Source organism: Eumetopias jubatus, unplaced genomic scaffold, assembly GCF_037043125.1.
Source record: "Eumetopias jubatus isolate StellerSeaLion01/CBP00866 unplaced genomic scaffold, mEumJub1_p1.0 scaffold_14, whole genome shotgun sequence".
Classification (NCBI taxonomy): Eukaryota; Metazoa; Chordata; class Mammalia; order Carnivora; family Otariidae; genus Eumetopias; species Eumetopias jubatus.
In genome coordinates, this window is record NW_028274820.1 from 96,499,503 (window position 1) to 96,513,060 (window position 13,558).

The 13,558-nt window shown below is 54.6% G+C and overlaps 1 protein-coding gene across 1 annotated transcript; it reads right to left on the minus strand.

Moving 5' to 3' along the window:
• Nucleotides 1-49: 49 nt before the first annotated feature.
• Nucleotides 50-13,558, minus strand: TRPV6 (transient receptor potential cation channel subfamily V member 6). Its single transcript, XM_028106411.2, has 15 exons — nucleotides 13,431-13,558; nucleotides 6,112-6,209; nucleotides 5,840-5,962; nucleotides 5,324-5,461; nucleotides 4,933-5,031; nucleotides 4,633-4,808; nucleotides 4,102-4,248; nucleotides 3,807-4,019; nucleotides 3,407-3,493; nucleotides 3,230-3,306; nucleotides 2,827-2,992; nucleotides 2,406-2,472; nucleotides 1,778-2,046; nucleotides 655-761; nucleotides 50-329 (listed from the first exon to the last, which is right to left on the minus strand). The coding sequence occupies exons 1-15, from the start codon at nucleotides 13,556-13,558 to the stop codon at nucleotides 50-52; spliced, it is 2,175 nt and encodes a 724-aa protein (XP_027962212.1).

Below are 13,558 nucleotides of genomic sequence, written 5' to 3' on the forward strand. Positions count from 1 at the left end.
CTTCTGATGCCCCCAGGAAAAGGAGAGCAGCCGCCGGGGCAGCGCACGCTCAGATCTGATATTCCCAGCCTTCCCCATCTTCCAGAGCCCTGTTGGTCAGCCCCCTCAGTTCCCTCCTCAGGGTGCCTTGCCGGAGCCTCTCCCAGTTGGTGCTGCTGTGGGACGTACTGCGAGACACTGAGGGGGTAGAGAGGGACAGGTGGGGGCTGAAGGGGTGGCCCAGCTGCAGTTTTTCTGAGGCTTTGTCCAAGTCGTCGGAGCCCTGGCTGTGGAAGGCCTGCACATAGCGCCGCACTCGCTGCCGGTTGAGATCCTGTCTGTCCTCCACCCTGTGGAGCAGGAGGCCATGAGAGGCAGCCGGGGATGGAAGGGCTGGTTCCGAGCCCTGCCCGTGTCCTGTGCTCACCCCCTCCCGCCATGACTGGCCTTCTTCCTCGTGTGCGGCTGGTGTGGGCACAGGAGCTCCAGCCCCTCACCTGCAGCCCCAAGCACCTCGTGGGGCCCCTCCCTTAGCAGCAGGGATCTGGTGTGGGGACCTCAGGTCAACACAGGTCAGTGGGCAAGGGGCCCAGGGAGCGGACAGCCTGCACAGGGCCCTGGGGAGCGGGAGGTTGTCTGAGCAGAGGGGCGCCCGGCCCTGCCCCGGTCACTCACCGTAGAAACCAGCGGTCCCCCAGCCCATACTCGCGCCCGCAGATCCCCGAGCGAGGCCACAGGCAGCGAGGCAGCTTCCGCTCCAGCATCACCGTGGTGGCCACCACCTGTGTGTGGGGACAGGTGGGGCCGTCAGAGGTTGGGTACAGAGAGCGAGGGGTGGGGACAGGATAGGGTGCTGGGCAGAGGAAGGACCGTTCAGCAATCGCTAGGAAAGGCAGGAGCTCATGGTCTCCAAGAAGGGACAAATGACACCCCCAAGCTGCGGGGAGTGGTGGAGTCAGCTTGGTTGACCCTCTTCTGTGGGAGAGAGTCAATGGGACATGAGCCCCACAATTCTCTGCCCGGTGACCTGACATCCGTACTGATCCTGCAGGAGGTTGAGAGAACTTGCTCCAAGGAGACAGGAAGGAGGGCAAAACAAACAGAAAGGGATCCTCAAGGCCACAGGATATTTTGACCCTACCGACATAAATGCCATTTAAAAATGCTAACATCCTCCTGAGAAATCTAATATCAATACATTTGCATGGAAAACATATTTTCCTGAGGAAACCCCATTTAGCCAATTTAGGGCCTTTTAACTCTGTTTCCTACACAGCATAGCTAGGCGCCATTCAATTTAGGGGATTTTCATTTTTAATTCTGCTGAAATTATTTTCTAAAGTATATTTTCAAATGATTTGATTCATGGAACGGCCTTCTGTCTCCATCATGATGATCTGACTGAAGATTACTTCTGCTACTCTGGGAAGTTTTTGTAGCATTTTTTTTAAACCCGTCCAATTTTTCTGGGTCCGATTTTACAGACTAATTTACTAAATGTCCTTTTAGTCACCATTAGCTTTATTTCTTGTTGGTTGATTTCTTGTGGACTCTTCTAGAAAAGCCTGAGGTTTTACTTTTTGAGAAAACTATGAGGATTCTTTTCAGCCATCCAAGTACTGCTCCGTTTTAGTGCCAGTCCAGCTCTTTTGGACACTCTGCATTATTCTGTGTACTGCGCAGCAACCACGTAGACACATGTCGGGTCAAAATATCCTGTTTCTGTGTGAGCTCAGCCCCGGTCCCTGGCTGGGAGGGAACCACCTGCAGTAACCCTCCCGGCCGCCAGGGGGCTCACCTGTGCCCTCCAGAGCTCATCTCGCTCGTGGGCCACCCGCCAGTGAGTATCACCCATCATGGCTATGAGGAGGTTGAGCATGAGCAGCGTAGCAATGATGGCGAAGGCAGCGTAGGTGATGCTGTACATGAAGGGCAGATCCACGTCGTAGTTGGCAGGCCCATCGATGACGGTGAGGAACAGCTCGAAGGTGCTGAACAGTGCCATGGGGTAATCGTAGAAGTGGCCCAGCTCGTCGGGGTCCTCTGTCTGGAAGATGATATAGAAGGCTGCTCCACCCAAGGGGATGGAGAGTTACCATGGCAACCATATACGGGACTGGACCGCGGCCAGCTCTCTGCTGCCCAGTTCAGTGCCGCGCCCCTCATCTCCGGCCCTCCATGGCTCCGTCCTTTGCGTTCCGATATTCCCTTATTTTCAGGATGCCTTATCCTGATCCCAGGACCCACGTCGCCAGAACACTCCCAGCTTTGTCTCCCCTCCGAGGGATGTTCCATCTTCAGACATAACAGCCTTGTATCTTGGCCTTCCCTCCCACCTCCCCCCAGGTTTATCCACAGCCATTCTGCGCTCTCTGGGCTCCTCTAACCTCTCCCCGCCAGGGCTCCATCCCAGACAGATGACTTACCTGAGGCAAAGCCCAGGATGACTACGGCCATCAGCCAGCAGAACCGCATCAGGTCGCCAAAAATCATCTAAAGGGAGGAGGAGAAGGAAAATACCTCCACCCAGGTCCCCTGAGCAGTTGCCCCTTGCAGCCTCTCACAGGTCTAGCCCCGTGAAGCCCAGCAGCTCCACCCTCCAGGGGTTAGACACTATGGCTGCATGCCAGATCCACTTGGCCTGTTTGGGCACGGCCCTCGAACTAAGAATGGTTTTTACATTTTTAAAGCATTGAGAAAACAACAAGGCGGAGGAGAAGGATATGCAGTAGAGACCATATGCGGCTCGCAGAGCCTGCAAATCTGTTATCTGGCCCTTTACGAAAATGTTTGCAGCAGCCCCTGCTCTAGGACCTCTCTCTAGAAAGCTTGGGGGGAGGCACAGACCTTCTGGATCATGATGGTGAAAGGGCCCAACATCTGGAATCCTCGGGCGAAGTACATGACATTGCACCAGCCCAGCACCAGCGCGAAGGACATGGGCACCACCTCCCCATTGGCGTTCGTGAGCCGCATCACCATGGTCACCAGCACCATGCAGGCGTAGGTGATGCTGAGGGTGGGGAGCAGAGGGGGGTGTGAGAGGACACTGGGATTATCTTGGGGGACGTAAGAGCAAGAGCGACTGAGGGAGGCACCACCCACACACTCAGATTTGGCCTTCGCAAGTTCAATGACACAGGGCAACACGCATCGCTGGAGAAGGCTCTCTGGACTTAATTTTCTCCAGGGATTGTCCAAGGGGTCAGGAATCCAGGGAGGGAGGGAAGGGATTGGGGGAGAGACTCACATGAGGACGTGAAATGGTCCCCCAAGGATGGTCTGTCCAAAGAAGCGAGTGACCCCCACCCTGAAGATGTCTGGAATCTGGAGAGGGGCCAAGAAGACACTAAGGTACTTGCAGCCTGGGGCTCAGGCTGGATCCCTGGGGCAAGCAGCCTCATCCTAGATCCTGCCCACACCTCACCTCTGCAAGCAGAATGATCACAGCTCCGATGACGGTCACCAGCTCCCCCACCAGGCGGATGTCATCCTTGCGGGTCACGTAGGCCTCCTGAGAGGGAAACACGGTCAGAACACTCAGGGCTTCCATACATCTGCCCTGCCTGCCTCTGGGCACAAGTCAGTGTCCAGTGTGTAGGGTCACTGGTCCTGTCAGATTCTTTATAACCTGTTAGGTTTGGCTATCTCGGACTCTGCTTTTTGAGCGCAGGTGTGTTTCCACCTGTATGTTGAGTCTGTGCCTAAGTGTTTGGGAGCTGGGCATGGGGAGAAACGGGGGTTGTCAAACAGGAACGTGACGCAGGTCTGAGAAAGGGCAGAGGGCTGACGCCTGCCCTGAAGCTCTGCTGCTCCTCGGATGTCACCTGAAGCAGCTTCTGCTGTAGGATGGTGTTGTCCCGGGGACTGGTGTGGTTACTGGTCCTGGGCTTGAGTGGGCGGTAGATGCAGCACATGGTGAAGCAGATGATGTACAGCAGGTAGATGGCGCCCAGCATGCAGAAGTATGGCCGCCCATATCTCTTCCACTTGAGGCTCACCAGCTCTTTCACTGGTGTCTGGTCGAGGATCTGGCGAGCCTTCAGCGGAAAGGAAAGAGAGCAAGCAGCTCAGAGACCCCGACTCCCCTCCCTGGCTGCTTTCCCACCCAACCACCCCTACCTCCCGCTTCTTGGTGGTGATGATAAGTTCCAGCAGAGACTGCTCATCCCCGGAGGAGTCGATCTCCGTGAGGTCGTAGAGAGTGGACGTCAGCGGCCCGTACGTCCACTGGATGTGCTTCCGCTTCTGCATCAGGTGCTGGAACATCTGGGAGGACACAGCGGGGAGTCCGAGCGTCAGTGGGAGAAGCGGCCGCGGGAACCACGCCACCCGAGGGGGCTGCTGCCCGCTCCTCGGCACTAACGGGCAGTCAGCGATGCCCACGCCTCTGCTGCGTGAACTCCCTTTAGTTTCTGCTTCTCCTTCTCTCCCACAGACCCTCTAAGGACCGGAGAGAAGAGGACAGGCCAAGGGAACAGCACTTCGGGTCACCAGAGCAGAGCTCCTAGAGCGCCACTCTCCAAGCTCCCGGTCAGGGAGGCTGCGCGGTTAGCGGGGGAGTGCGCGGTAAGGGACGCCGCCCCGTGGGGAGCTCGGGGAGAAGGAAGGGTCTTTAGGAGGACGCCCTAGGGCCAGGGCAGCATCCCTCACCACAGTGTTGCCCTCCACTCCGGCCAGCTTGAACGGGGTGAGACCCTGGTGATTGGGCACGAGGTCCAGGGACTGCAGGTGGTCCCTGCGCCCATCGTACGAGAGCAGCAGGTTGTACATCTGGCAGGCAAAGGTCTTGTTGGGCTGGAGGATGAGGATGTGCAGCACGGTGTTTCCTGCGGGCAGGACGCAGGTGTCGCGCGGCCATTGCACGGAAGGCCCCGCTGTTGCCCGGCCCACCCGGGGCCCTGCCCTCACCGCCCCCGGCATCCCGGCTCCCCTCCCGACCCCAGCTCTTACCCAGGGAGTCCTGGGCCCGGATGTCAGCTCCGTGCTCAATGAGCAGCCTCACGATCTCCTCACTGCCCACGCAGGCAGCAAAAGACAAAGGGTGCTCCCCTGTGGACACACAGGGCTCCGTGGCGTGAGTGCCCGATGGGACGGGCAGTGTCCCTGAGCGACCGCCTCCTTGCCCCCCACGTCTCAGCTCAGGGCTTGGTGACGCTTGTCAGCAGAACCAGAGGCAGGGATGGAGCGAGTGCCGGTGGGGAGAACTGGCTCTGGCCTTAAGCCCTGTAAGGCCTGACCCCTTCCAGCTTTCCCAGGGCCTGGAGCCCGCCTCAGCCCCCCTCCCTTTGCTCCTGCCCGCCTCCCCGCGGCCCCTTCCTCCCAGCCCTGGCCCTGCTCCCACCAAAGTAGATGAGGTTGCGGGGGCTGCGGCGGAAAGCTGTGCCTGTAGCTCTTGCAGAGACGCAGGCGCCGTGCGCAAGCAGGGCTCGCACCAAGTTCACGTTCTGGTTCACGATGGCTATGTGCAGTGCAGTCTGACCTGGCCCAGAGACAGCTCTCAGTCACGGGGTGTGGCCCCAGGACCCTGCAGGGGTCCCTCCCTTATCTACACCCTGTGCTCCTCACCAGGGCAGCCTGAGGGGGGGGAGGGAAGAGGAGCCCCTGGGCTGGCAGGGTCCCCGGGGAAGCCAGCTGCTCCCTTCTCTTCCTGCTCTAGGCCCCTTGCTAGGTCTCAGGGGGCTGGTGCTCTAGTGGTGTGCAGTGAGGATGATGAGGAAAAAGGGAGACGGAGAGAAGCATGGAAACTAGGGGTCTCAGACGCCCTCTTTGGTTTCCCCAAATGATCCGCCACAGAGACTGACTTGAAATATGCAGCAGGTCACCCCTTCCCACCACCCTGGGCCCCTCGGCCCCTCACCCTCATACAGCTGGGATGTCATGGGCTCGAAGACCAGCTCCGGGGCGGCCTCCATCAGCGCCATGGCAGCCTCCAGGTTGTCATAGAGGGCTGCTACGTGCAGTGCCGTCTCCCCCATGGCTCCTGGCATTGACAGAAAGAAGAGTCATATGGCTTCTATGGAGCAGGGGGATGGTGACAATAGGGACTTGGCGGCCCACAGCAGAAGGTGCTGGGCCATCCTGGGAGCCATGTGTGTGGGTCTGACAGGTGCAGAGGGCTCTGCCTCTTACCTCTCTGGTGCACCTCGCACGCCTCATACTTGAGTAGCTTGTTGAGAGCCTGGACATTGTTCTCCTTGGCAGCTAGAAGGAGAGGAGACTCCCAGATCCTACAAGGGAAAGGGATCAGAAAGGTGGCAATGGCGAGCATGCCCAGTTGTACAATGAGGGGTGATGTCTGGGCTCCGTCACATACAAACATGTGCACCTCAGCGGCATTGAACTTGATCCAGGGAAGTGAGGCCATCGGGCGCAAAGGGCTGTCTGATTTTTTTTTTTTCTTGACCAGTTAGTTAACCCAAACCAACTATTCCCCCTTTCTGCTTGTGGAGGAGAGCATCAGCACTGGTTTCCTATCCCCTGGGTGCTGGGACCAGAATGAGTGTGAATGTGTTATCTGTGCATATCGAGCATGGAGGGGAGGAGTTTTACGTAAGTATTCATTCACCTCCTGACCTACTGACCTCTGGAGCAACCCTGTTTAGCTTCACTAAGTGCCCTGTGATTACCCCCCAAGATAAGCCTTGTTTTCATGGACTAAGGGTACAAGGAATTCCTCCCTCATATTTGTGAAGGAAGTCAACATGTAGAGGCTAGCAGATTTCCTCCAGTGGTGCGATGCTCTCCTTTCTAGACCTTCTCAGCAACGCCCCTTGATCCCGGCACTTTCCTCCTGACAACAGCCTCCTCAGAGTTCCATCAGAAAGGAACAGTGGATCCTTTCTGTTCTGACCCCTAAGTCAGAGTATACTCTCTTCCTACTTCCTGTCTGCTTCTCCCTTGTTTTAGGCCAAAAAAAAAAAAAAAAAAAAAAAATCGTTTTCTCTGACTCACCAGATCCTCTCTTGAGTTTTATTCCTACGATGAACTAAAAACCTAGATTATAATCACAACTTAGCCCAACTAAGACCCATGGGGCCCCCTTTATTCAATTTCTCTCTTGGCCCAAAGCCATGGTCTTTTTATGGGAGCTAAATGAAATAACCCCATTTAGCCATAGATGGCCCACTGTGTGAATGGGAGCTCACACACTCAAGGACTGGTGGCAGGAAATCAACTCCAAGAGCTGGGATTGGGGGGCGGTCAGGAGAGGAGGAATGAGCACAAGACTCACATCTCCCCAAATGTGGGCCCCAGCTCCCCACCCCCCATGCCTCTGTCACTTCAACATTCAGTGTTCTCTCCCCACCCAAACCCTACCTCCTGGTCCCTGCTGACCCTCATCAGTTCATGTCTTCATTCGCTATTCTGCCCCTTGTTAGCAAAATATTCCAACTACAGTTTCCCTGTGCCCTATTTGCCTCCGATCCATCTTTCTCCATGCTGCCAAGGTGCCCCCTCTAAATGGCAGTACCATCATGGCATAGGAAAGTCCGCCCTTAAATGCCCACAGAAAAGGAATACAGAGGTCCTTTCTAGACTCTGTGCGCCTGCCTTTCTATTCTCTCCTCCACCCATTCACTCCCTATGCCTGATGCTCCAGCCTCACCGCCCCCGAACACCCTAGTCTCCCGATACCTGCGCCACACACTCTTCCACCTGGAACCCAGCGCCTCCATCTCACCCTGTTCATTGTCTGTTCTGTGACCCCAATGCCTCGGACTGTGCTCCGCACGTGGTAGACACTCTCCCACTATCTGCAGAATGAATGAATTTGTAGCAGTGCCAGAGGGTAGTTTGGCCTTACTGCCCCTCCTTATTATCCCCATTGGCCACCCCTGAAGCCAACCTTAGGCAAACATAGAATCTAAGTAAAAACCAGTATGCTTGATATATAAACACAGCTGCAAAGAACATTTTCTACACCCCCTTCCCCACCGCCGCCGCTGCCTTTCCGACAATTTGCCCAAACCCCTCCTCTATAAATATTCGAGAGCCAGCTCTATCCCCCAACACACACAAGCACCCACAGGCACCGTCCCCAGGAAGTTTTCCATACTATTCTCTGGCCTTTCATTTTTGCATCTTTCACTGTGTGTTGTGATTAGACTGTCTCTTCCTCTCTACTAGGGGTGCGTAAGGGCAGAGGTCAGTCACTTTCTCATCTTTATATCCTTTCTCTGCCCTCCTTCAATTAGCTTCTGGCTCTATGCCCTATTCGGACTAAAGTTAACGGCAAAGTTAGAAATGGATCCAAGGGGGCTTCTTACCCTAGTGCAGAATTCTGCTCTCTGCTCCCTAAGACATGAGTGGGGAGGCTAGTTGGTAGCCTGACTACAGACACCCCTTTTGGTCCCTACACATCTCCGAAGCCCACAAATGTCCCCCACAAACCTCCCTTCCTACGTGCTCTTTGTCTTGCCTTGCCGACCGCCCTAGTGACCTGGGGAACGAGGAGTTACTGTCCGTCTGGGCTTGCCAAATAAAAATTCAGATGCTCCATTAGATTTTAATTTTAGGTATGCAAACAATAATTTTTTAATATAATTATGTTCCACGTCCAATATTTGGGACATACTTACACTAACACTTTATGCACCATTGATATGAAATTCAGATTTAACTCCGTGTCCTGTACTTTATCTGGCAACCCCAGTCAGACTACACTCTGGGTGAAGAATCACCTTATGACCCAACCCAGCAAAGTGTGTAAAGAACTGGTCTCTTCTGGGTGGCAAACTCCAGAATCCAGCAAAAAAGGGGGCAGCCTATGTATGAATGGTTCTGAGGGGCATCAGAGAAATTACTTGTAATAGCATCAGGGGACCACCAGGGGACAGCAGAGAAAGCCCTCGGTCCCGTTCTTGGCAGTCAGGCTGAGCTCCCAAAACCTGACTACCCTTGGGACCCATAAAAAAGGCACAAGAGCAGACTCATCCAAAGATCCCTGTGCCTGAGATACGAGTGCCTTCTACCATAGCAACCCAGCACAGAAGTTTAGATCTGGAGCAAAATCTATGCATCTTCACAGGGTCTCTGCCACACACCTCCCTAGGGCAGGAAGAGGAGATACTGATTAAAAAAAAAAAAAAAAATGTTCTGGTTTGAATGGTTAAATTATACTCATTCCCTTCCAGGGGAAAATTTTACTTCATTTAGTAGAATACTTAACATTACTGCCAGAATCTCTGATTCACAAATGGTGGTTTGGAGCTGTGGTTCTCAACCAGGGGTGAGCCCCTTTCCCCTCCCCCAAGGAATTTGGCAATGTCCAGAGACATTTTTGGTTGTCACAATGGGGGTGGGGTGGAGGGGTGCTCCTGGTGTCCGGTGGGTAGAGGGCAGGGATGCTATTAAGAAGCATCTGACACAGGCCAGTCTCCTGTAACAAAGAATTGTTTTCTGTCCAACATGTCCATCCTGCCAAGGTAGGGAAACTCTGAGCTACAGGCAGAATTATTCATAAACCGTCTTTTTGAAAAGAGGATTCTTCACATTAAAAAGAATGAGAAATTCCCTATATGTGTTTTCTTACAAATGGTTAAATATTTAGCTAGGAGAGAAACAAAAAGGTAAAGTCTTTTAAGCACTCACTGATTAAGTAGCAAAAATAAATTACAAAGAAAATCTGAAATTATAGCAGTGTGGATGTAGAATGTTTTATTTTCTGACCATTAATTATGAAAACGAATGGTTTAGTTTAATGTTAAACCGGTAGAAATTGTACTTCAAACCCTCACCCATTCTTTTGACAGTACGTAAAACCCCGTCCTTCCCCCTGAAATTCCCTCTGGGCCACCACATGAGCATCTCTCCCTTCCTTTCTCCCTGTTCCCTGCACTTTGTCCTCTCCGCTGCTCTTCCTCCTTACAGATGTGTACACGGATGTGTACAGGTCTATGTGCGCACAAGCAAAGTTTTCTATTTGGTTGCTGGAAACAAGACAGAATCCAGAGTGCCTGGGAGGAGAATTCAAATCAGAATTTTAGAGCTAGGAAGTTGCTAGAAACCTGGTCTATCTGTTCATGCCCCAGATGGAGAAGGAGGGCTGGAGTCCCGAGGTGACCTGTCTAAACAAGTCAGAGGCAGAGCTGGGAGTGGGACCCCCTTTGGCCATTTCTCTGTCCCTGTTCTCTGGGTTGATCAGGCTTTGGAGAGGGCTGAGAGGCACAGGGGGTTGTGTCCATGGGCACCCCTTCAGACAAGCATACCATTTGGGAAGGAGAGGGCACACACAAGGCGGGAGCTCAGGGTACAGGTTCCCGGGTGGATACAGCTCTGAGAGGAGAGGTGCCCAGCCCCTCGAACTCCTGCCAACATCGGGGGTTGCCTTTTGACTCCCATGGTTGTTTTCATCACAGTAAATCCCATTTGTTAAGTGTGCTTTTCAGCTTCCAAAGCAGCATCTTCCTTATTATCCCTCTTGCCCCTTACAGCCCTGTGACACAGGCTGAATGATTCTTTCATTTTTCAGAAAAGGAAACTGAGGTAGCACAACCAAATTGCTGCAAGGAGATCACGCAGAGTTAAAAGCAGAATGTTTGGCCAGGAACCTAGCCTCAGGCTCTCACCACTCAATTATGTGGTTCTTCTAGTTTTATGGCTCTTTCCAGTCTTTCTCAGGGGGAGGGGGTCAGCCCAGAACCATGACCACAGACGCAGGAAAGAGCAGTCCTGTGTGAGGAGGAGGCATGCACCGGCCACCTGTGGGCCACTTCCCCCCAGCTCGGGCTCTTGGCGACTGGATGAGGAAGCCAAAGCTCAGGGGGAAAGCGGTTATTTGCAGACTTGGAGTCGGGCCGTCCTTCTCAGGGCTGCAACTCTAGCCCATGTGCCTGCAAGCATGCATCTGCGTGTATTTACTGAGGCACGAAGTCCCAATAGACAGGAGAGCCCCAGAGCTTACTTTTCCCAGACACGTCACTTCACACATATTTTTACAGGTATCTATCCAAACAGAGAACTTCCAGTGATCATCACTGCCTTCCCACCGTCTAGAGGGAGAGAGAAGGTGCCAGCAACAGGGTTGGGTGTGAGCCTCCGGGAGCCGGCCAGCATACCCCCCCACGGGGCAGAAGCAGATACCACAGCATCCTCCCCTGTGGCCCACGGCACTTGCTTACACCCTTCTTGGTGAGGACATTCCCCAGGCTCCCATGTCACCCGAGCAGATGCATACTGGTGCGTTTTGCCCAAGAGAACGTGAGCTCCTGGAGAGCAGGGATGTTGTGTTCATTTTCTGCACATCTAGCAGAGTGCTTTATGCTCAATAAGTAGTTAATACATTGAATCTCAGGAAATAAGACAATTCGAGGTCCAGGGAGAGAGGAAGAAGAAATGGGAGAAAGGTATCGTTCAGCTTGGGTCTGACAATGTGGATTTAAGCAGAAGTGGTAGTGGGACTAAGACCCAAGACACATCTGCTAGAGAGGGAGAGGGATGCTGGGTTCCTAATCATCCTGGAGAGACCATAAAGCCTGCCCCTCTCACTGGACCATGCTCTGGATTCCCCCACCCCACCCAGAGGCCCCCTCTGAGCTGTTGGCACGAATTCTGACTTCATCACTAGCTCACTCTGGGCCTGCCTTATTCCCCAGGGGATAACAGGCCCTGCCTCCCATAGGTTTGGGGTTATAGAAGGTGAGGTAGGTGCTCGTCATGTTGTTTGCTGCTTTCTGCCATCAGCCCACCTCCTCGCCCGTCAGTACTGTCCTCACTTACACGGTCCTCTATTTATCTAGTTGCCTCCAAGTCTTCCCTAAGGTTGGCTCACCGCACAGCCTAGGACGCTTCCCTTTCCGGCCATTTCAGTTTCCTTCCTGGGAGTGCCCAGCTAGTGGGGAGTCAGTACCCCAGGCTCTGACGGGGAAGAAGAGGGCCAAGACACTGTGGAAGCAGGCAGGGAGATCAGGAAAGGAGGGGATCCCTCCAAGTGGCAACATCAGGCCTTCCTGGACCAAGGCTGTTAGAGCAGGCCCCGTTGATGGTCTGGAGAAGAGACAGGGGCAGAGAAGACTAGTGGAAGCAGCCAGGCTGTGGTCCTTCACTCGGTCTTTGCTTTGTTGGCACACAGAGCAGCTCTGCCGCCCCTTCCAAGCCCCAGGCCTTTCTGTGCTCTGTGTCTGGCTCCCCCAGCCCCGGGGTCCTGAGTGGGAAGGGAGGAGTAGAACCAGGGATGGCCTATTCTCCAACAACAGTGCCATTCTGTGCCTAAAGACGTCATCAGCCAAACATGCGCTCAGCCCCTACTCTCCCAGGCCCGGGGGGAGAGAAGTGGGCGGCTGGTGTGAGAGTCAGGGAAGCCAGCACTCAGAAAGGAGCACGCCCCCCAGCCCAGAATCCTGGGGCAAAGGAAGAAGAAACACAGGCACTCCCATCAGGCTTGGGCAGGCCTCTGCTCTCGGAGATGGAGAAAGACCCTCAGGTACAAAATCCTTGGGCTTTCCTCTATGAATCCCACGTATTATCTGCCTTGTTAGGGACCCTGGGAACGCCCCCACAGGAGCACTTCCTGCTAGCCTGCCAGGTCCGGGCTGGGGAGGCCCAGGGAGTCTTCGGAGAGGACATCTCATGCGGGGAAGGCCTCAAGCTTTCCCCTCTCCTCTCCTCTCCTCTCCCTGCTGGGGAGGGGGGGCGGTGGGGACATCAGAGTTCAGGGACGTTTTCAGGGGCTGGAAGCAACAAGTGCAATATCCTTGGGGCTCAAACTTTAGAGCCTCCTCTCCCATTCCTTGGCCTGAATGAGAGAGTGGGTGAGCACTCTGGTAACGTGGCCAGGCACCCACACCCCTCCCCCCAGTGGAGAGTCACGAACCCCAGGGCTGGGTCCCAGCTTTGTTCGGCTCCATGTCCGCCCAGTGCCTGGCATTCAGCAGGGCCCTGGGCAATGGCTGATGATGGTGATAGTGCACAGGAATGACAACTGCAGCCGCACTTTGTTGTCTGTGGCTCCTAGTGTCTGCAGTTCCTTCCTGCCTCATTCATTCACTCCCGCACACGTCCATGTATGTGTTACGTGTTTCTGCAGGAAAGACTGCTCTAGGGGCAGGGAGTAGAGATATCGGGCATTGTCCTGACCCACCAGCACCTCTGGGGTGGTGTTTCCATGATGCCATAATCTTTCCAAGGCCCAGCAAGGTGGCTGGCCTTTAGGGAAGTGCAAGAGGCTTGCATACTTGAATTGGACCTTAAAGATAGTAGGCACCTGTGTGGGTGCCAGCCCCCTCCCCTTCCACCGGGCATCCTGGGGAGCTAGCCCCACAGGCCAAGACCTTTGAGGCAAAATAATCCCAAGGAGCCAGGCCTGGAAGCACAGTCTGTTCAAACAGAGGTGCCAAACAAAGACTGGGGGAAGGGGAGGGGGAAAGGGGTGGGGAAGGGGGAAAGAGGGGGAGCTGGGAGGGCGTGAGGGGCACGCCCGGGGGGTGCAGGGGAAGCAGATTGAAGCTTACCTCTTCTGCTGCTGCAGGTTCTGCTCATCTCGGCTCTGAGCCCACGACTCCTGTCTCTGGAACCATCTACAGAATTTTCTCCACAGGCAGAGAATGAGCCCCTTCTCTTTGGGCAGCGGCAACCCCAT